The following is a 23,712-nucleotide window of genomic DNA, read 5'->3' on the forward strand; positions in this document are numbered from 1 at the left end:
AAGTTTATGAGGCATGGCCTCTTAATGCTTCTCCTCAGCTCCCTGCAGCCAAGAGTTTAAGGAGCTTGGCCTAGCCTGGGTGTTAATTGTTTTGTCAATCTGCAGAGTTATTTGGGGGGGGGGGGGGGAGAAGGAAAAAAGGCTTCCACAGACTGTAGGCCCCCAATCCTCTTTTGAAGAGACAAGGGAGAGCCTTTCTGTCCCCCAGCCACCCCCACATTCAAGCCCTGGGAATCCGAACCTGGGGTGAAGGGTAGGCTGATGTGGGAATCAGAAAAATGCTAGGTGGCACAGGTTTTTAAATTGCTTTGAAAATTTTAACTGTAGATCCCCTACCCAGAAAAATCCACACACAAACTCTTAAATAACTTCACAGGTTAAGGATCCTCTGGACCCCAAGGATCCGGGGATACTTGTTTAAGAAGTTGGGTTTGAGCTGTTGGAGAGCCCCCGCTGTCTTGGATGGAGGGAAAGAGGCCACCATCTGCCCCTCAGCTGCCTGAGTCTCATAACAAGCTGGTTCTGCTCATCAAAGTACCCCCCCCCCCCCATCAAGTTTTTAAACTTGAGGTGGGGGGGCAAGAAATTGTGAGATCAAAAATGAGCTTTGATTTCCCATCCGCCACGCCTACAGATGGAGACTTTGCGGCTTCTGGATCTCCACTCCCTCAAGTACCCTAACATTCCAGTACCGAGGCACGGGGGGTCGGGGGTGTCCCCAGGGCGTAACGGCCCCAGTTCAGGTGTGCCAGGCCCGGTTTCCAGGCAGGCTGCAGGGGCGCAGGCCCTCCGGGAAGGGCAGGGTTAAGAGTGCATTCCAGCTGCCGGGGGAGCAGGGGGGCGGGGGAGGGAGCGCGAAGAAGAGAAACAGACCCGGTCTGTCTGTCGGAGACACAAAAGCGCGGTACACAAAGGGGGCCCGAGAGGGGCGAGGGGGCTGCCCGGGGCACGGCTCATCCCCACACCTGCGCGGGGGCTGGGGAGGAATGTGGACGGCGCATTCCTCCACCGGGGCCAGCAGGGGAGAGCTTCCCACGTCCAGGCGGGGAGAGTAGCCCAGCGGCCCCGCACCCTGAAGGAGGGGGGCAAGGTAAGCCGCCGCAGAGGGGCAAGGAGGGGCTGGACATCAGAGAGCTCGACGCTCTCCGGCCTTTCCCTTCGGCCGCCCACCCCTCCTCAAGTTCCCGGGATGCAGTCTGCGCCTCCCCCACACCTGAGGCGGCGCCAGGAGTTCCCCGCGGCAGCCTGGACGCCCCGCGTGCGGCCCCCGCCCCGCAGTTCCACAGGCGGGCCCGGGGGCTGGGGTCCTTACCTTTTCCCAGCGCCTGGCCGGGCTCCAGCTCCGCTCCTCGCGCCTCCAAGGTCACTTCAGCTTCTCCGAAGCCTGCCCGGCACGGTTCCGAGGCCGCGCGCGGCAGCCAGTAAACCTGCGCCTGGGGGAAGGAGGAAAAGAGGGAGGCTGGGTCATAGGCGTGCCCGGCCCTGCAAACCCATCCCGGGGAGTCCTCACAGGCTGTCCCGGACAACCCTGGCCCCACGGAGCCCAGCCCCGCGCTCTCCCCGACGCCGCCGCCGCGTGCGGACCCCGCCCGCCAGCCCTCTGAGGAGCGTTCCGGCCGGGAACAGGGCAAGGCAATGGAGTACCTGGAGTAGGAGAAAGAAGCGGAGGAGGAGGGACGCGTGAGGCCCACCACGGAGCCCCATGGCTGGAGAGAGAGGGGTGAAAAGCTGCCGCAACAGCGGGCTAGTGCTCCGCTAAGCTCAGCGTGAGCCTTCGAGAACCGCGGCCCGCGGGAGCCGGAGGGAGGGGGGCCAGGTGAGCGCAGGTAGGTGCTGATTGGTCCAGAGCCGAAAGATCCCGCCCTCTCGCAGGTGGGGCCCTGGTTGGCGCGGTGGAGGAACCCAAGACCCCCACTTTTACACACATACACACACTGTCTTTCCCCCTTCCCTCCTGCGTTCTCTTGGCTTTTCTGGAGTTCCTCTCGGCAGGGACCCAGGCCCTGTCTTGCAGATTCTGGGTTCGAGAGGGGAAAAAACCCCAACCCACCCCCTCCTCAGCCTTTGCAGCACGCGAAGAAAAAGGTTTCTGTGCCTCGCGGCCAGAGTGGGAAAAAGAAGTGGAGATGCATCTGAACTCGACTGGAAACAGAGGCGCCCCGTTCATGCTTCCCTGAGGCGTTCTGTTACCCAAAGCTTTGATGGAGGCCGGGTGTGTCCGCCCCACACCCGGCGGCAGCGGGGGCGCGCGGGGGGTGGTACCTTCTGCCTCTTTCCAACCTCCCACGTCAGCCTGCTCCCAGGACTCCAGAGTTTAAAACTGGCAGTGAGGTCACCAGGGACCGCGTTACAAAATCTGCTACTACTCACGGAAGACTCATTACTTCCCTGGCACAGCCGAACAAATGGAGGCTAGGAGAGAAGATTCCAGAGGTCGAAGCCGTGGTGACACCAAAAGGTGTGGGGCAGAGAGGTGGTTGTTAGCCCCATCACCTCAGGCAACCTCCCCAGCCCCCCTCCCCACGTAAGATACATAATTAACAATTTCTCAACTTGTGAAAACGCAAGTAAAGGATTTTTTAAATCGCGACTGTTTTTTTATTGGTCTGCAGTACTGAGTATAAACTAAGTGAAAACTGCTGGCTGCGCGGAGCAGCCTTTCCGTGAACCTCCCTTCAAAACAGCTCTTCTGCATCCTTCCCGGGAGCAGACGGCGGAGCTGGGCGGAATTCGCCTCTCTAATGCACACCCAAAGTGTCCTCCCCCTGGCCGCACGCAAATGGGCCATGGGCCCTGAAACGGTCCTGACTCAGTCGCTCCGCAGTGCCGTCTCCGCACCGAGCTGAGCTTTCCTGGCCAGTCCCAGCCTCTTGTTCCCGAAGGTCTTCCCACTTTCCTTAGCTGTCTTGAAAATTTCAGGCTGACTCCTCATTCCTTTTCTCCCTTCTCCCCATCTCACATTCAGAGGTTTGAGGAAGAGACTGGAGTCTCTAAGTATAGATTTTTTTTGGGGGGGGGGCCCTCATAAGGCTAACCTGGAAGCCTGCCTGTCTTTACCACCAGGCCTGCAGCGAAGAGGAAGTCGGTTTGCGCAGTGAAGGTGGGAGTTCTCTTTCAAGACGAGCTTTGGCTCTGGGGGCGCACCGCCTGCGCTTAAGCCACCACTTGTTAGCGCGGTGGCCTCAGGCTAGTGAAATAACACCTCTGAGCCTCAGTTTTGCAAGCCTCTAGTGGGGCTATTGTGCTAACTGCTCTCTAAAGTACTAGGATTGAATGCATTAATGCAAATAGAAGAAGATTAAGTTAATTAACACATTTAAAATGCTAAACTCGGCACTTGGCAAAGAGCAAGTGCCCAAATGTTGCCTGATATTATAGCTTTAGGATCCAGCTCACTGGTCCCTTCCTTTGCCTCACGAGCCGTTTATCTCCTCTGTAATACCTTCAGGTTCCCCAAACTAAGAGAATAAGAAACGCTGTAATCCTTCAAGTTCACGACTGATGGTAAAGCGAGCAATTGCATCTGGTATCAGGGGAGCGCTCCGTTATCCGGCCTGTGGTCCCGGCAGCTGGAGGTTGGGGAGGGGCCACGCGCGGTTAAAACCCAAATTCATTTGCTGAGCACCAGCCCCCCTTGCCTCGCGCCTCTCTCTCCCGTAGGGGTCGCTTTCCGTGCTCGAGGGGAGGTTAGATACCCGAACAGAGGCTTTTCCAGGCGGCGCCGGCCCCAGACTGTACCCGGGGGGCCCCGCCTACCCTCGCCTCGCAGGTTCTCCCGCGCCCGCCCGGAACCAGATGAAGCCATTAGGCGGACAGTTAAACACCAACGAGCGTCGGGATACAGGCCCTAATTAAGTAAACACCCGACTGGAGGGCTGTTGAGCGCACTCATTTCCGTCTCCTTCCAGAGAACTCAGCATTCCGGGCGCGGGAGGGGAGGGGAGCGGAGAAGCTGAGCGTCAGCTCTTCTGCCTGCCCCTTGGACCACACTGCTGGCTTCCCTATAGCTTCCCTAGCCGTCCGTCCGTTCATTCATTCATTTAGGAGATATTTGCCGACGGCCTCCACTGTGCCAAGCACTGGGGATACAACACTGAATGAAACAAACACATCTGCAACCTTGGATTGCAGATCCCAGATTGTGAGGGGTGAGCAAAGTAAGTAAATATAGCATGTTAGTCAATATGTGCTATGCAGTAAAGAACAGAATGGGAAGTGCCAATTCACGGGACAGAAGGCAGAGTTGAAAACTATGAATAATGTGATCCGGAAGGTGGTTTTAGGTCAGGATCTAGCGGGAGACAGAATCCAGCTACATGTTGATTGAAGTCTTAGTGAAGGGACTAGAGGAATGGGCAGGGTTCAGGGGTGTTGAAGGTCCGGAGATAGCAGCAGCAGAAAGGCAGCTACAACTTGGAGGACTGGATGGCAAAGGGAGGAAACGCCGTCACTGGGAGTCAGGGGTTGGGGCAGGGGGAGCTGGAGTGTGGACGACCACCCCTCTCAAATGGAGCTGCAGTCTGGGAGGGTCAGGACACTTGCCCAGAGCAGAGCAGGGAGGATGTGTGTGTGGTGGGGGGAAATAACCCAACATCTCTCTCCTTTCACCTTTCATCTTCTGGCATTGCCTCTCATGGACCAAGCCCACACAGAAACCTGAGGGCAAGAAAGAAAGAGAAAGGCAGAAAATGGAGGAGAGGCTGATAAAGCAATGGGGAAAGCCCAGAGTCCTCCTTGAGGAATACAAACCTTAAGGCAGTTGGGAGCAAATTACACTGGGATAGCTGAAGTATGAGGATTGAACGAATTAATACATACAGATGAGAATTAATTAATATTTTTAAATCTCTAAATTCAGCACCTGGCATAGAGCAAGTGCCCAGATGTTGCTTAGTAGTATTTCCAAGCAGAGAAATAAGGCAAAAGGACCTGAGGCAAGAGATTACTTTGGACAGGGTAAAAAAAAAAAAAAAAAAAAGCCAAGCCAATATGGCTGGAGTGGAGTGAGCTAGTAGGAAATGAGTAGATTCCGAAGGGTGAGAAGCAAATCTTGTAGAGCCTCTCTGAGAGGGAAAGGAGGAAGGCCCAGGAGGCTGTGAGCGGAAGAGAGGTGTTGAAAAGACTATTGGACATGAGGGCAGAAGCAGTGAGGTCAGATGGGATTCCACTGTAGTCAGTCAGGCAAAAACTGAAATGGCCTGGTTCAGGGTGCTCCTTGTGGAAGGGGTGAAAAAAATGATCAGATTTTTAAACATTAATTTTTAATGAAAGGATAATTGCTTTACAGAATTTTGTTGTTTACTGTCTTTAAAAAAAGAAAATAAAAAGTACTGGTGAAGAAGAAACTGAAACACTTGTGCATTGTCGTAGGAATGTAAAATGGTAGAACCACCATGAAAAATAGTAAAGCAGTTACTAAAAAAAATTAAAAATTGAATTACTGGGACTTCCCTGGTGGTCCAGTGGCTAAGACTCTGCACTCCCAATTCAGGGGGCCTGGCTTTGATCCCTGGTCAGGGAACTAGATCCCATTCACATGCCACAACTAAGACCCAGCACAGGCAAATAAATAGATATTTTAAAAAATAGAATTGCTGTATGATCAAGCAATTCCACTTCTAGCTGCTGCTGCTTAGTTGCTTCAGTCATGTCCAACTCTGTGCGACCCTATGGACTGTAGCCCGCCAGGCTCCTCTCTGTCCATGGAATTCTTCAGGCAAGAATACTGGAGTGGGTTGCCATGCCCTTCTCCAGCGGATTTTCCCAACCCAGGGATCGAACCAGGGTCTCCTGCATTGCAGGCGGATTCTTTACCAGTCAGTCACTAGGGAAGCCCTTCCACTTTTAGGTATAACCTCAAAAGAATTGAGTGCAGGGACTGGAACATATTTGTATATCCATGTTCATAGCAGCATTATTTACAACAGTCAAGAGGTAGAAGCAACCCAAGTGTCCATCAACAGATGAATGGACAAACAAAATGCTTAACAGGTACAGAGTTTCAGCTTTGCAAGATGGAAAGAGTTCTGTGGATGGATGATAGTGATGGGTACCCAAAAACATGAATGTACTTAATGCCAGTGAACTGTGTGTTATGTGTAGTTTACCACAATTTTCAAAAGTTACTTAAAAAAAGTGATCAGACTCAGCATGTATCTTGAAGGTATTGCCAACGAGATCGACTAAAGGATTGGATGGGGGTGTGAGACAGAGCAGGTCAATGATGACTCCCAGGATTGGGGCCTGAGCAACCAGCAGGATGGCAGTGCCATTTCCTGAGATGGGTAAGGCATGTGTAGTGGACACTGTCAGGGTGCTGCCAGGTCCCCTGGGATCCCTTTGATGGCTTCTGAATGCCCCCTATTTGGCTTCTGTGTGTTGATGCTCCCAGCAGCCTGCACATGTGAAGAGCTAGAGGCTTGCCCTTTAGTTACTGGGATCCCTTTCCCTTGTAAGTAAGTGCCCAGGAGTTCACTTTCCCAGCACTTAGCCAATAACCAACTGGTGCTGGAGTGTGGAAGCTGAGTGCCCCCACCCCTAAACTCCCAGGGGTAACTTACATCCAGCATTCGTTCCCCTGTTGGATCAGGATGAAGCTACTCTCCAGGGGCTTGGTCTGAAATCACACCCTTATTTGGCTTCTTGCCCTCTTTATCCTGTTCCTCCACTCCTTCACCAGTTCCTCCTGGGAGCCCTTCCGTATTTAATAAGTCCTTCAGGGTTGGCTTCTCGGAATCTCATTGTAGGCAGGGCAAGTTCGGGATCGGGGGAAGATCAGGACTTCAGATTGGGGCATGTTTAAAGGTGCCCAGTGGGGGCATGTTGAAGAGGCTGTGGTTGGAGACACAGGTCCAGGGAAGACCTCTGGCCCAGGATATACCTTTGTCACAATGAAAAAGCATTAATTTGTGGAGAGAGACTTGCTCAAGTGGAACCCTGAACTTCAGGCAGGAGCTTCCCACCTGTGCTCTGCACAGCCTTCTTCGACACAGATATTTGCTCTGTCCTTGATGCCCTCCACCCAGACAGGGCTGAGACTCTCACTCATTTTGCTCTTTCATAAAGAAGTACACTTTCCCTGGGTTTCTTGTCTCCATTTCACATTTAAATAGATGCTACTTACTGCCTTGTGGGATCTCTGGCATTATTCCTTTCCTTTACTCAGACACTCTCCTTCTGCCTCACTCTCCACTATCTATTTCCCCCTCCTTGAAAGCTCCTGAGGTCAGGGATCAGGACATTCAGAATATCACTTCTGTAGATTTCCTCACAGCACACTACCAGCCAACAGCCTGTGGCATTTAAGTTAGGGTTGGAAGACAGACATCTGAATCTTGCTTCTGAAAACGACTGTCTGGGTGATCTGGGGTGAGCTATTTAATCTCTCGAAGTCCTCTGGAATGAGTAATTCCTACTTGGTGGGTGATGGTGAGAATTATCCCAAACTGAACTGACCTTCCCCTGCAAACCTGCCCCTCCCACAATCTTTCCATCTCAGCAATTGCATCGTTCCACCGGCTCAGCATGAGCTGTCTTTCAGGTTCTGACTCATCTTCTACCACTTGTTTGCTCTGCTTTTCCAGTGCTGGCCTCCTTGTGGTTCTCCAAACACTCCACGAGTGGGCCTTTGCATGGTGCTTCTCTCCCCTGGATCCCCCTTCCCCGGGTGTCCACCCGCCTCTCTCCCTCACCCCTTCAGGTCTCTGCTCAGATGCAGCCCCTCAGAGAAGACTTCTCTGCCCTCCCTGCATAGACAGCCCTCTCCAATTATCCTCCTCCCCTTTTACCCTGCTTTATTATTTTTTTCATAGCACTTACCACACCCTAATCTATAGGGTGTGATAATCTATTAGTACATATATAATTTTTTAAAGAGGTAACAGTAATGATTAAGAGCAAGGACTCTGGAGTAATGCTGTCTGGCTTTGAATCATTAATTCAGCTCTTCTGAGTTGTGAGACCTTGGCCAAGTGACTCTCAAATCCCTTGTGCCTCAGTACCCTCATCTGTAAAATGGGATGAGCAAAATAATACCTTCCTCACAGGTTATGAGTTAATATTTGTAAAGCAAGTTGGAAGACAGTAAACCTAAGTATTCATTACACGGTATTGATTGCCACTCTCCCCTCACTTAGTGTATCCTCCCGAGGCAGGGGTTTTTGTGTTTGTTCATTGCTGTACCTCCAGGACACAGAACGGCCTGGCATAAAACAGATACTAAAATATGTATTGACTGAGTGAAATCAACAAGATAATAACTGTTAGGCATCTGGCAGGGTGCTGGATGCAGAGTAGATGCAAAATCAATGTGGGTTCCCTGACCTGCCTCACCAAGCTGATGTGAAATCCAGTGAGCTAACAGAGGTGGGGAGTGTTTTGCAAAGTGTCATATAAATAAAACAAGCCCTAATAAAATGAACTACTACCATTTCCTGAGCACACTCTGGATTCAGATGTTAAATATTTTCATGCATTATCTCATTCTCATCCTCCTAACTCTATACACTATTTCATATTACATATTCCCTTTTCACAGGGCGGGGGAAACTGAGGTGAAATCCCTTGCCCAGGGCCACACAGCTAGGACAGAGGCAAAGCCACGGTGCAATCCATTTCTGTCTCACTCTAAAACTCACTGCCTGAATCAGTTGCCAACCTGCTATCCACCAATGTTTGCTGAAAGAATGAATCTGAGGAGCAGGTCTTTGATATATTAGGAAGAATCCCACGATATCCGATCTTTTCTCTTAAGAACCTCTTAAAATAAACATATTTGCCTCCGGTCCAAGGTTAAATTCTGAGTCCTCCAAGAAATATTTAGAAAGAGCTTTTCTGCCCATTTTTGGTAGCAAAATTCCCAGAGCTCCACTCCCACATAGCACACTTACAGGGATATGTCCCAAAGACAAGCGGGTGTTCTGCAGTCTTTTCTAGGAAGTATCCTTAAAATCGGGTGAGGTCCTACTTCCTGCTCCTCCCCTCCCCTGACCAGTGCCCCGTACACATGCTTCCACGGCCTTACTTCTTCGGGTCTCTTCCGGAATGTTCTGGGACCCTCTGTTCTCCCTAGTGATATCTCTGGCCCGCTTCCCGATTTATCACTTCTGGATCCTTAAAGGTGCTGAGGCGGCTGATGCCCAGCCAGAAACCTGATCCACATACCTTCCTTTTCCCTGAATCTCTGACAGGGCTCTGCTGCTTTCGGCACTGGTGAATGTTTGTCAAGACCTGAGCTGTCAGTTTCCAGAAATCAGAGGCCAAGCATTTATGTATGCGTGAACACTGAAGGCATGGAATTGATTAATCAATAAGCACTCATGAAGCCCTGAATCCCTGTGGTTGGCTAAGGTCTAGAGACTTTAAGATCTGTTCAGTTCAGTTCAGTTCAGTCGCTCAGTCATGTCTGACTCTTTGTGACCCCATGGGCTGCAGCACACCAGGCCTCCCTGTCCATCACCAACTCCCGGACTTTACTCAAACTCAAGTCCACCAAGTCAGTGATGCCATCCAACCATCTCATCCTTTGTCGTCCCCTTCTCCTCCCGCCTTCAATCTTTCCCAGCGTCAGGGTCTTTTCCAAGGAGTCAGTTCTTTACATCAGGTGGCTAAAGTATTGGAGTATTAGGAGGACCCAAAAGACCTTAGAGAATATATTAACAACAAAATAATGACAGTCTGTTCTCAGAGTCATGCTTCATCCTTCCCTTGAAAGGCAGGGGGGACCTCTGCAGATGGCGTTTCCCCAGGCTCACGTGAGAGATATTGGTTCAGCCAATAGGCGGCACTAGAGGGGGCCTGGAGGGTGGGACAAGGGAAAAGCCAGGGTATTCCTGCTGCTTCAGCTGTCTTAACATGGCTGTGTCTAAGCTGGAGCTACAGCTCCTGCTGTGGGTCCAGGTTCGACCAGACTCTGGGCTCCAGAAGCACCACCATTTCCCTCTCTTCCCCCTGCTAAGGGGTCAAAGACTTCTTGCTGCCTAATCTCTAGGTTGTTTCACTGCCTCCTGTTTGGCTTCTCAGCCTCTCCGTCACCTCTGCATGAAGTTCCCTCTGCTTTAAATATGCACAGTGGTTTGTCTTCCTCTTGACTGACAGAATAGTTAAAACTTACCCAGTACTTACACTGCTTGGAGCACAGACACTGCTCCAAGTGCATGATGTAAATTAACTTATTTAATTTTACTGTCTGAGGAATGATTATATTTTACAGATGAGAAAACTGAGGCACAGAGAGTTTGACCTACCCTAGTGAGATACCAAACCGGGATGTGTATCAAAAACTAACTGCCCAGGAAGAGGTGGGCTTCCCTGGTGGCTTCCTGCCAATGCAGGAGACACAGGTTCCATCCCTGATCTGGGAAGATCCAACATGCCATGGACCAACTAAACCTCTGCACCACAACTTCTGAGCCTGTGCTCGAGAGACCAGAGCCGCAACTGCTAAAGCCCGAGCACCTAGAGCCCGTGCTCTGCAAGAGCAGCCTCCGCAGTGAGAGGCCCCCACACCACAACTAGAGTAGCCCCCAACTGCGGCAACTAGAGAAAAACCTACGTAGCAATGAAGACCCAGCACAGCCAAAAATAAATAAATAAAAATTAAAAAAAAAACAGAGGAGGTGATGGATGCCATTCTAGCCCTACTGAATTGGATTCATCAGTCCATGAGGCCCAGGAATCTGGAGACTTAATAAGCTCCTTAGGAGATTCTGATTACACTAACGCAGCACCCCTCCGTGAACTGGTACTCAGGAAATCCTGACCTCATTGGTTGATGAGGACACTAAGATCCAGATCAGGTGTACAGCAAGCTCTGTGGCAGACAAAGACACCGCCAAGGACAGCGCTTTCTGCTACTTCCACTGCCTTCTCCTTCAAGGTCACATGGCTGGTCCTGATGTTTACACTTGCTCTCCCCGGAGCCATCTGAAGGCACTTCTTATTAGAAATGTTTTGGAAAATTCAGTATACAAACAGATGTGCATGCAGGATTGCTGAGTGGTTAATCAGTATTTGGGAAGAGAAACAGGGAAGTGGTTTAATTCACTTAATCTCTTATTTTCAGTCTTTTCTGAATCACTTCAGGGAGATAGTTACCCCTCCCTTCATTCTACCTTCCCCATTCTGACTAAGACTTTGGTCCGGCCAATAATCTGTATTTTTCAGCAGGGGCCCAAAGTGATCTGCCAATTAGGAAAATACAGTCAAAATCCAAAATGTTCGGGGACTTCCTGGTGGTTCAGTGGTTAAGAATCTGCCACACAATGCAGGGGAAGTGGGTTTAATCCCTGCTGGGGAGCTAAGATCCCACATGCCACAGAGCAACTAAGCCCCAGCACCACAACTACGGAGCCTCAGCGCGGCAACAAAAGATCCTGGATGCTACAACTAAGACCCAAAGCAGCAAATAAATGCTAAAAAAAAACCCCTAAAATCCCAAATGTCTAGAATCTGAATCGACTTCTGCAATAGCATCAGCCCCACAGGGGTTGAATTGTTGCTTTTCCTCCTATGCCACTGCCATATTGCTAGCACCATCAATAGTGCCTGTCACACAGCAGGTGCTTAATAAATATTTACTGAAAGATATTTTTCTTGCATTTTGAAAATATTTTCTGTACAGCTATTCACTGATCCTCACGATGGACAGAACAGATATCAGAGTCCTCATTTGACAGAAAATGAAACTGAGTTCAGAGAGATGAGGTGACTTTCCAAGTCACACAGTTAATGAAAGGTGTCAGAAGCTCTCTCCATGAAATTTTTTCTTCCCAGCTGATGGTGGTGAGAAGGGACACAGGCAGAAGAATGCAAATGTGAACACAGAATTAAATACCATTCACTGATAGAGGTCAAAGTAACTCAAATAAGGATAAGAAGTTCTATCATTTATCACTGTAAAAGGTGATTAGAGAGTCAAAGATTCCAGGGGATACACAAGTCCCTCTATCATTGGACCCCAGCTTTCCTGTCATTAAATTCAAGCAGTCCTTGCTTACCTGCTATATTGGTAATAGTAACCGGACTGACCCCATTCCTTATGGTTAAACGCTAAGCACTCTGTATATCTTATTCCATTCAACCCTGTCATCTCTCTCGTCTGGGCCATTTCAGTAGCTTTCCTTGGTTACCCTCCCATTTCTTTTCACCAATACTGTCAGACTGAACGTTTACAACTGCCAAGCCTGATCACTTTGCATCTATGATTAAAATTCTGAAATGCCTCTCCATGCTGCTCTGTCAAGGGCCTGTTTGGTCTAGTCTCCACCTACCTTTCCATTCATTACATTCAAGAAATATTTACTATGTGTCAGACGCTATTCTGAGCACTGAGGATGCAATGGTGAATTAAACAGAGCAAAATCTTTTATTTTCATGGACTCTGTAATAAAAATGTAGAGAAGTAAACAAACAAGATAATTACAGACTATTGAAAGTGCTAAGAAAGAAAAAAGCAATAAGATAGTCACTAGGGAAGCTCATTTTTGATAGAATGGTCAAGGCAGACACTCTGAGGAAGCAGCAGTGAAGCTAAGACCAAGACTGAGAAGGAGTCAGTCATAGAAAAGCTGAGAGAAAGTACTCCAAGTGGAGGGAACAGCATGTGCAAAGGTCCTGAGGTAGGCAACTGCTAGAAACCAGGAACACAGAAGTCAGTGTGGCTGAAGCAGAGTGAGTCTGCAGAGAAAGGGAGATGAGGTTGAAACAGGTGAGAGTTACAGATCATATAGAGTTCTAGAGCCACAAGTAGTCTGACTTTTACTCCAGAATAAGAAGACAGCTATTGAAGAATCTTAAGCAGAGGAGGAATATGGCCTGATTCACATTTTATAACAATCCTCCTGGCTGCTATATGAAAATGAGAATTGGGGCAGGAAGAATGGAAGTAAGAGACAAGAGAGGAGGCTGGTGCGATGTCCAGATGAGAGATGATGGACCTGGCAAAGACTACTGCCAAGAAGATGAAGAAAAATGGTCAGATTCTCAATAGAGTGTGGGGTAAAAGTCACAGGACTTGGTGATAGACTGATTCTGAGGCTGAAGAAAGGAGGAATAAAAAAAAAAAGAAAGAAAGAAAGGAGGAATCAAGGCCTTCTCTTAGGTTTGGAGCTTGGATCGATAATAGTAGAATTATTGGAGAAGAATCAGGTGCTGGAAGAATCAAGAGTTCCATCTGGACCATGAAGTTGGAGGAGCCGTGAGCTAGCCAGGTGCAGAGATCAACTTGGTCATGGGCTATTTGTATCTGGTGCTAAGAGGTTAGGCTGGGTCAGAGATACAAATGTGGGCTATCTCCAAACATGATGCTTAAAGGTACTGGATGAGCCCTGAGACACTCCGACATTTGAGGGCTGAGTGGAGGAGGAGGGACTAAGACTAATCAAAGGAAAACCAGAAGATTGAAATCAACAGAAGAAAGATTCAGAAGAGAAGTGGTAGGCTGGGTCAAATGCTGGTGAGAGGCTATGAAGGATGTGGTCAGAGATGTGTCCATTAAATTTAGCTGTTTGAGGTCATTGGGAGAAGAGTTTCACTGGAGAATCAACCCAGAAACCAGACTGGATTAAACAGAAGAGGTGAGAAAGCGTGTACGGTCTTGACAATTCTTTTCAAATTTTCTTTTAACAGGAGTAAGGAAGTGGGGTGTAGCTGCAGGTATGTGTGGACTCAGGTGAGGGTGGCTGTTGTTTTAAGATTTTTTTTATGTGGACCATTTTTAAAGTCTTTATAGAATTTGTTACAATACTGCTTCTGTTTTATGTCTTTTTTTTTGGATGCGAGGCATGTGGGATCTTAGCTCCTCCACCAGGGTTGAACCCACACCCCCTGCACTGGTAGGAGAAGCCTCAACCACTGGACCACCAGGGAAGTCCCTGTTGTTGTTTTTAGTGGAATTTACTAGAGCCATTTTCTCCAAACTTCAGTCATTGAAGAATGCTCTGTTTTTGTCCCATCCTTATACCATGGGTACTCTATACTTAAAATTTTTCTTAAAATCAACTCACTTTTAATTTAAACAAATTTACCTTGAACACTTACTTTAAGCAATTACTACAGTACATCAAATGGGAAACCAATATCTCTTGCCATGAACAAAAGGTAACTGATTTGAAAATCAGTACAATGAAAATAAAGCACACACACACAAAAAAAAGAAAAGAAAGCGCAATGTCAGTAAACTAAGTGGTTATTATTGCTTGCTGAGGACTGATCCTGGGACCAGCTCTGTATGAAAAGGGAAATCATGAGGTGTTAGACGTTAAAGACATATCAACGTCAAAGGGAAACATTCTCCTTGAAGGACTGAAAGAGAATTGAAAGGAAAATAATTGTTTCTCTGTGTGATTTAAAATCACCTACTACCAGACCTAACCTCTGGGAAATACCTCTTAGAACACTTCCTTTTTAAATTAAGATATAACCAGCACTTAGTTGAGTGCACAAATCTTAAATGCAGAGCTTGATGAATTTTTACATATGTATATACTAATGCAATCACCACTCAGCTCAAGACATAGAATTGTCCAGCAAGGCCAGGGCCAGGCTTAAAGCATAACAGACAAAGGCTTTGTCCTCACAGCATTGAGTTTGCTCCTCCTGGTACCCCTGGGGCCTAGTACAGTGCTAGGACATAGGAGGTGGTCTGTCTCTTTTTAGCTTATTTATCTATATATATATTTTTTTCTGTAAGCATTCTATAGTGAAAGTGAAAGTTGCTTCAGTTCAGAAAGTTGCTTACTCACGTCCAACTCTTTGTGACCCCGTGGACCATACAGTCCATGGAATTCTTCAGGCCAGAATACTGGAATGGATAGCCTTTCCCTTCTCCAGGGGATCTTCCCAACCCAGGGATAAAACCCAGGTCTCCTGCATTGCAGGCTGATTCTTTACCAGCTGAGCCACAAGGGAAGTCCAAGAATACTGGAGTGGGTAGCCTATCCCTTCTCTAGTGGATCTTCTCAACCCAGGAATTGAACCAGGGTCTCCTGCATTGGAGGCGGATTCTTTACCAACTGAACTATGAGGGAACGCTGCAAGTATTCTATAAAGAATATGCATTATTTCTGAGTTAAAAACCAGTCTTATCTGAACTCTAATTTTCCAGAGGATCTATCCAGAATCTGAACTCCAATTTTCAAGAGGGTCTAATGTAGAATCTGAACTCTAATTTTCTAGAGGGTCTAATCCAGAACCTATCAGTCAAAATCTATCAGAGCAACATCAGGATATCCCTCTGGATATAAAACCCAGCCTGAGAAGACAGAAGTGTCCAAACAGAAAGATCCAGGAACAATTCTGTTTGAGATGCAAACGATTTTTCTTGCTTCCCCATTTCCACCTGGTGCCCCATTAACCTGTGTTTTTGCTTTCACACCCTCATACACAATAGCCGAGAACACCAAAGCCGATTTTTCTGCTCTCCTCAATAAAATAGTGACAGCAAGACAAGTAAGTCTTTAAAAATTTAAAGAGCTTGATAAGTCCTCCATTCGGCATCTGCCACAGAAGGAAACGGCCTCTGGCGTATGCCTCTTATGCTCCCCCCTTCCCCAGAGCCCTCCTGTCCAAACACCTCTCTCCATGGCTTACTCTCAGCTGCTTGCAGGAGGGTGCTAGGGCCCCTTGCTGGGGGAGTTGGAAGAAGGGGAACCCCCTTAAATTCAGAAGAGTGAAACTAAGAGTTCTTCTTCAAGCATGTTAGACATCAAAGCCTGAGATCTGAAGCTTTGGCAAGAAGACAGCCATCTGCGGGCCTGGGTGGGCCCCAGCTGGGGGCCTGGATAGCGCTGCCAGGTGCTATCCACACCCAGCTAAGCCTGCCTGTGACAAGGCAGGCATCAGGACTGGCCCGGGAAGGCCACATCCCTGAGCAGATGCTGCAGGAAAGGAAGCATTCAGAACCATTGTGATTAAATTAATACAGGAATTGGGGAGGGGGTTGGGTAGTAAAGAGGAAGAGGAAAACAATTACCAAACCAAATTAACCCATGTTGCCATTTTAACTTCTTTGCTTCTAGTGTTTTTCCTATGCATAACTTTAAAAAAATGATACAACTAGTATCCTTTTTGTATAATAAGTAAGAACATTATGATTAAAACCAAGATCCGTCTTGATTCCTACTTAGGCATTCCCATCTCTGCCTTCAAAGAGGCAAAGACTCTGAGGTGCCTTCCTCTGTACATTTAAAAAATACTTTTATAGAAATGTCATAGTCCTATAACTTGCTTTTTCCAGATGATCATATATTTTTGAGTATTATCCAAGTTGTTATTGTTGTTCAGTCACCCACCCGTGCCTGACTCTTTGCGACCCCGTGGACTGCAGCACGCCAGGCTTCCCTGTCCTTCACCATCTCCCAGAGCTCGCTCAAACTCATGTCCATTGAATCAGTGATGCCATCCAACCATCTCATCCTCTGTCATCCCCTTCTCCTCCTGCTCTCAATCTTTCCCAGCACAGGGTCTTTTCTAGTGAGTTGGCTCTTTTGCATCAGGTGGCCAAGGTATATCCAAGTTGATACACATGAAATTTACTCCTTTGTTGCCTTCAGCATGTATATAACCCACATGTTGCTGGTAAGCATACCAACAGCCAACACTTAATCTCATTCCTCTCTACCAGAAACTATTCCAAGTATATTAACCCCTTGAATACTTTTGAGACTGAGAAGGACAGAGGAATAAGTCAAATAAATTTCTTGTCACACAGCTGCTAAGTGGCAGGGTAGGATCTGGTGCCCAAGTCTGAGGTCGAAGTTCAGACTCTTACCCACTACACCATCCAACATGCATCTGCGTCGCTTCCTAGTTTTTGATTGTGCAAATGAGGTCCCAGTGTTGGATTGGTTAGGCACTGCTGGGTAGCCAACCATTCCTAAAATGTAGTCTCCTAAAGCAGTAACAGTTTGCTATTTCTCATGATTCCGTGGGTGGACAAGATGGTTCTTCTGATCTTACCTGGACTCACTCAGTGGCTGTGGTCAGCTGGCAGCGTGGCTGGCTGGCCCACAATGGCCTCACTCTCATGTCTGGAGCATCAGTGAGGACGTCTGGCCTTCTCCTTCCAGCCAGACTTTGTCATGTGATGGCAGAAATGTTCCAAGAAAGTAAGGGCAGAAGGTCCCTGAGATCTAGCTCAGAACCTGGCAATAATCACTTCTGTTGCATTCTGTTGGTTAAAGTGAGCCACGAGACCAGCTCAAATTCAAAAGATGGGAAAAGAGACCCCACCTTTTGATAGGAGGGACTGCAGAGAATTTGTGGCCATTTTTAATCCATTAAAGCAACTATCTTTACATGTATTCCTGGTGCACAGGGAGTATGTGTCTCTAGGTTGTGTACCAAGAAGTAGTAGTGATGGAACTACAATTCAACTTCAGTTCTTTAACTAGTCAAAGTTTTTAACTAGTCAATACACTGTAGCATGTATCAGGATGGCATTCCTTTTTTTGGCTGAATAATATTCCACTGTGTAGATTAACTACATTTTATTCAACCATTCATCAGTTGATAGACATCTCTGTTGTTTCTATTTTTATGCTACCATGAATAATGCTGCTAAGAACATTCATACACAAGTTTTTGCACAAACACATGTTCAGTTCTCTTAGATATATATACCTCAGAATGGAATTCCTGGTATACATTACCAGGAATTCAGGTATATTACCAGAATGGTAATTCTGTGTTTAAATCTGTGATGAACTGCAAAACCTTTGTCCACAATGGCTAGACTATTTCACATTTCTACCAGAATGAATGAAGTTTCCATTTTCTCCATATCTTTGCCAACACTTGTCATTTTCCATGTTAAAAAATTAGCCATTTAAAAAAAGAGCCATCCTAGTGGATGTGAAGCGGTATCTTACTGTGATCTTGATTTGTGGTTCCCTAATGACTAGTGATGGTAAGCATTTTTTCATGTGTTTGTTGGCCACTTGAATGTCTTAGAGACAGATCTACTCAAATCCTTTGTCCATTTTAAAAATGGGTGCTTGTCTTTTTATTGTTGAGTTGTAAGAGTTCTCTATATATTCTGGATGTCTAGACCCTAATTCAAATACTTGATGTCTGTTCATTTTCACAATAGTGTCCTTTAAAGAACAAAAGTTTTTATTTTGACGAAGTCCAATTTATCTGTTGTATCTTTGGTTGCTCATGCTTTTGGTGTTGCATCTAAAAAATTGTTGCCTAATCCAAGGTTATGAAGATTTACACCTATGTCTTCTAAGAGTTTGATAGTGTTAGCTCTTACATTTAGGCTTTCAATTCAGTTTGATTTTGCTCTTGAGGATGGTATGAGGTAAGAGTTCAGCTTCATTCTTTTAGATATCCTATTGTCCCAGTACCATTTGTGGAAAAGATTATTCTTTCTCCATTGGGACCCTTGTTGAAAATTAGTTGCTACCATTACAAAATCAAGTAGTAAGAACGAAAGCATCCTTGCCTTGTTCCTGGTTTGGGAATAGTTCTATTTTTTCACCATTAAGTTTGGTTTCATGTAGGTAGGGAGATATGTCAAGAAGAGGAATTTCCCTTTAATTCTGATTTACTAATTGTTTAATCATAAATAAGAATTTTATCACCTACTTTTTCATGCAGGTATTGAGATGATCACATTTTTCTCCTTTAACCATACAGTGTAGAATATTACATAAACAGTTTCTTTCTTCTTCTTCTTCTTTTTTTTTTTTGGCTGTTGAAATGCCCCTGCATTCCTGGAATAACCAGTTGTGATTATTTTCTGCCCTGAATTCCTTTTCTAGCTCCATGTCTTAGATTATGCTTTGGAGGGGCAATGGCATTTCCTGTCTGGGTCCTCATCAAAAACTCCAGTTTCTTAGTTGAATGTTCTCCCAGAAGCTTCTGGAAGCTTGGATTTGCTCATTAGTAATGTGGTGGGCGTGGCCAAGAGGCTCCAGGGCAAAGCCAGTGCTTTCAGCTGTGTGAGTATTTGCTGGAGAGAAACCAGGTGAAAGTCAGGTGGGAGGCAAACAGCAGTCTCCCAAAGTCACCTACTTTTTTTTTTTTTAACAGAATCTGTTACCGGTTTTATTTGGATTGTGCATGCTAAGCTGCTTCAATCATGCCTGACCCTTTGAGACCCCATGGACTGTAGCCTGCCAGGCTTCTTTGTCCCTGGGATTCTCCAGGCAGGAATACTGGAGTGGGTTGCCATTTCCTTCTCCAGGGCCAAAGTCACCTACTTTTGTCCTTAAGCAATGGAATTCAAATTTTCTGTCCTTGTCTCTAAAGTTTATTCTATCTCATGAACATTTTTTTTTCCTGTGAAAAGTATAATTGAATCATTCTGTGTTCTGAGCATTTGCTATATGCCAGACAAGGTGCTTAGGGCTCTCATATTAACACTGTTAACAATAATTCCAGCTACCATTGGCTGATAGTTTACGTAGTTCTAGGTAATTGTTTTACAAAAGTTATTGCATTTAGGGACTTCCCTGGCAGTACATTGGTTAAGACACCATGCTCCCAGTGCAAGGGGCATGGGTTCGATCCCTGGTTGGGGAAATAAGATCCCCCATGCCCCACAGTGTGGCCAAAATAGATAAATAAATTTAAAAAACCCAATTTCTAAAAAAAAGTATCATCTCTAATTTACAGATGAGGAAGCTGAGACTGAGAGAGGCTAACTTGCAGAGGTTAGGTTCAAAATAAAACAGAGCTGAGATTCAAAATCAGGCTTGTCTCACTGCAGAGCCCGTGCCCTTAACCACTGCTGGACACACCGTGGGTAATTAATGAGCTCTGTCAGCCCAAACTCCCATGATCAGTATTAAGCACCGACGGTTCCCTGTGACCAGCGCGTGACTGAGCAGGGCCACACGTGACGGGCTGGAATCATCTGTGGTCTCACTGGTCTCAATGTCGGGCCATGACACTTGCTCACATGAGGTGTTCTGCAGTAACATCTCCCTTAGGGAAATTAGTGTGCACATTTTCAAAAAAGCTTTCACAAAATAACAGCTTTGAAATGTAATTCATCTACCATACAATTCCCCAATTTAAAGTGTACAATTCAGAGGCTTTCATGGCAGCCCAGTGGTAGGGAAAAGAAGATTTCATTGCCAGGGCCTGAGTTTGATCCCTGGTCCAGGAACTAGGATCCTGCAAGTTGCATGGCATGGCCAATGAAATAAAAGGTTTCAAAATAAATTAATTAAGTGCACAAGCCAATATTTTTTGTAAAGTTACAGACTTGAACAACCATCACCATGATCAATTTTAGAATAGTTTCATCACCCCAAAAAGAAGTTTTAAACTCTTTAGTAGTTATTCCTCATTTTCTCCCAAAGTCCCCACTATTGGGCAACTGCCAATCTGCTTCCGTCTCAACAGATGTGCCTATTCTGAGTATTTCACCTAAATGGAATTATACAGTATGTGGTCTTTAGTGACTGGCTTCTTTCACTTTGAATAATGTTTTCAAGGTTCATTCATGTTGTAGCATGTGCCAGTACCTCATTACTTTTTATTTTCAAGTAATATTCCATTGTGTGGATATACCACATTTTGTTTATACATTCATCATTTGATGGACACTTCTCCATTATTGTGAATAATGCTGCTATGAATATGCAGAGAAGCTTTTAGGTGGACATATGTTCTCAATTCTCATGCTTCAGTTTTTACATGGCATTACTTATTTTAATGCAATCTTTGTCCATATCCAATTCAACCTCTTCCAACTTAAAATGCTAAAGAACATGGATAAAGAAATGGCAACCCACTCCAGTTTTTTTGCCTGGACAATCCCATGGACAGAGGAGCCTGGCGGGCTAGAGTCCATGGGATTGCAAAGAGTCAGACAACAACTGAACAACTGAGCCCGCATGAAAGGTGTTAACAACCTAATCCCTGGAACCGGTAACTATGTTACTTTTCAAGGCACAAAGGACTTTGCAGATGTGATTAAATTAAGGATATTAATTTAAGAGAAGGTAAGATTATCCTTCTCTCAGCAGTGGCCACAGGACTAGAAAAAGTCAGTTTTCATTCCAATCCCAAAAAGAGAGGCAATGCCAAAGAATGCTCAAACTATTGCACTATTGCACTCATCTCACATGCTAACAAAGTAATGCTCAAAATTCTCCAAGTCAGGCTTCAACAGCATGTAAATGGTGAACTTCCAGATGTTCAAGCTGGATTTAGAAAAGGCAGAGGAACCAGGGCTCAAATTGCCAACAAATCCACTATATCATCAAAAAAGGACAAGAGTTCCAGAAAAACATCTACTTCTGCTTTACTGACTACGCTAAAGCCTTTGACTGTGTGGATCACAACAAAGTCTGGTAAATTCTTCAAGAGATGGGAATACCAGACCACCTGACCTGCCTCCTGAGAAGTCTGTATGCAGGTCAGGAAACAACAGTTAGAACTGGACATGGAACAACAGACTGGTTCCAAATCGGGAAAGGAGTACATCAAGGCTGTATATTGTCACCCTGTTTATTTAACTTCTATGCAGAGTACATCATGAGAAACGCTGGGTTGGAAGAAGCACAAGATGGAATCAAGATTGCCAGGGGAAATATCAATAACCTCAGATATGCAGATGACACTGCCCTTATGGCAGAAAGCGAAGAAGAACTAAAGAGCCTCTTGATGAAAGTGAAAGAGGAGGGAGAAAAAGTTGGCTTAAAACTCAACATTCAGAAAACTAAGATCATGGCATCTGGTCCCATCACTTCATGGCAAACAGATGGGGAAGCAAAGGAAACAGTGATAGATTTTATTTTGGGGGGGGCTCCAAAATCACTGCAGATGGTGACTGCAGCCTTGAAATGAAAAGACACTTGCTCCTTGGAAGAAAAGTTATGGCCAACCTAGACAGCATATTAAAAAGCAGAGACATTACTTTGCCAACAAAGGTCCATCTAGTCAAAGCTATGGTTTTTCCAGTAGTCATGTATGGATGTGAGAGTTGGACTATAAAGAAAGCTGAGCACCGACGAATTGATGCTTTTGAACTGTGGTATTAGTGAACACTCTTGAGAGTTCCTTGGAGTGCAAGGAGATCCAACCAGTCCATCCTAAAGGAAATCAGTCCTGAATATTCATGGGAAGGACTGATGCTGAAGCTGAAACTCCAATTCTTTGGCCACCTGATGCGAAGAACTGACTCATTGGAAAAGACCCTGATGCTGGGCAAGATTGAAGGCAGGAAGAGAAGGGGACAACAGAAGATGAGATGGTTGGATGGCATCACCGAATCAATGGACATGAGTTTGGTAAACTCTAGGAGTTGGTGACGGACAGGCAGGTCTGGTGTGCTGCAGTTCATGTGGTCACAAAAAGTCAGACATGACTGAGCAACTGAACTGAATTGAACTGAAAATTATTCTGGATTATCTGGGTCAGCCCAATGTCATAAAAAAAGTCTTTATTAATGAGAGAGGGAGGGCCAGAGATGGAGAAGGAGATATGACGATAGAAGCCCTGTGATGCCCCATGAGGAAGGTTCAGCCAATCATCGCTTTCTTTGAGGATGGAAGGATGTCATCCTCAGAGAATGTGAGCAGCCTCCAGATGCCAGACAAAGTAAAGGGATGTGTTCTCCCTGAAAGTTTCCCTGGCAAGAAGGCAGCCCTGTCAACACCTTGATTTTAGCCCAGTGACACATGTTTTGGAACTTCAGATCTCCTGAACTGTTAAGATAATACATTTGTTCCAAGCCACCAGGTTTGTAGTCATTTGTTACAGCAGCAATAGAAAAGTAAGACAATATACTTCTGCTTTCATTCATTCAGCGAAACTGTATCAAACACCTTCTATGTGATAGGTAATAGGCACAAGAGACTGGAATGAATAAGCAGATGATGTCCCTGTCCTCATGGAGTTTATGTTCTAGTGGGAGAAAGTAGATACAAAACAAACAAATAAAAATGCATTATGTTAGGTGGTGTTGAATGCTGTGGAGGAGGGTGAGACAGCTAGAAACTGATGGAACTCAGGGTTGGGCGGAGATGGAGGAGTAGGCAATGAAGGAACATCTGAGCAGGCATAGGAAGTGAGTCCATTAAGTCTCTGGGGAGACCACTTTACACAGAGGGGAGAGTGAGTGCAAAGGCCTGGAGATAGGAAGGCACTTAGTGTGTTTAAGGGACAGCAAAGAGACCACAGTGGCTGAAAATGGGTGAACCAGGGGCAGAGACGCAGAGTGAGATTATAGATATGGGAGAGAGAAGAGGGCCAAATCATGTGGGGTCTTGAAGCCTTAGTAAGGATCTTAACTTTTACTCTGAGCAAAACGTGAAGTCCCTGGAGGCTTCTGAGCAGAAGAGTGATGGGATGTGACTTAAACTCTAAAAGGATCGCTCAGTGCTGACCGGCGAACACAGTGGAGGGGAGCCAGGAGGGCTCATGGAGAGAACATGGAGGCCCTGGCGGTAATCCAGGAAAGAGACGGTGCGGTTCAGCCAGGGTGATAGTAACGGAGTTGGTAGGGATAGGAGTCAAGATATATTTTGGAGGAGATGATATATAATTTGCTGAAGGAGCAGATGCGAGTGTGAGAAAAAGGGAGGAGTCAAGGAACTCCACGTTTTTGGCCTAAGCAACTGGAAGAATAGAGGTAATATCTAGAGAGATGAAGGCTGTGAAGAAGGCATAATGGGAAGACTGGTGTTTCACTTACCTATTGGAACAAAAATTAATCACCCGAATATATTAGTTTAACAATGATTTATGATTTCT

General features: G+C 46.1%; 1 protein-coding gene across 2 annotated transcripts in view; it reads right to left on the reverse strand.

Annotated features, from left to right (window-relative positions):
- CDH3 (cadherin 3) overlaps positions 1-23,712 on the reverse strand; it is a 113,432-nt gene that overhangs the window by 41,477 nt on the left and 48,243 nt on the right. Inside the window, exons 1-2 of one of the 2 annotated variants that reach the window (XM_020893381.2) lie at positions 1,645-2,218; positions 1,313-1,433 (exon numbers count right to left, since the gene is read on the reverse strand). In XM_020893381.2, coding sequence (XP_020749040.2) covers positions 1,313-1,433; positions 1,645-1,704 — 181 coding nt within the window. In that variant the 5' untranslated portion in view covers positions 1,705-2,218. Of the gene's footprint in view, positions 1-1,312; positions 1,434-1,644; positions 2,219-23,712 lie in introns of those variants that run through there. The other variant, XM_070451096.1, reaches the window with a different exon arrangement.

This window comes from Odocoileus virginianus, chromosome 20 (assembly GCF_023699985.2).
Source record: "Odocoileus virginianus isolate 20LAN1187 ecotype Illinois chromosome 20, Ovbor_1.2, whole genome shotgun sequence".
NCBI lineage: Eukaryota > Metazoa > Chordata > Mammalia > Artiodactyla > Cervidae > Odocoileus > Odocoileus virginianus.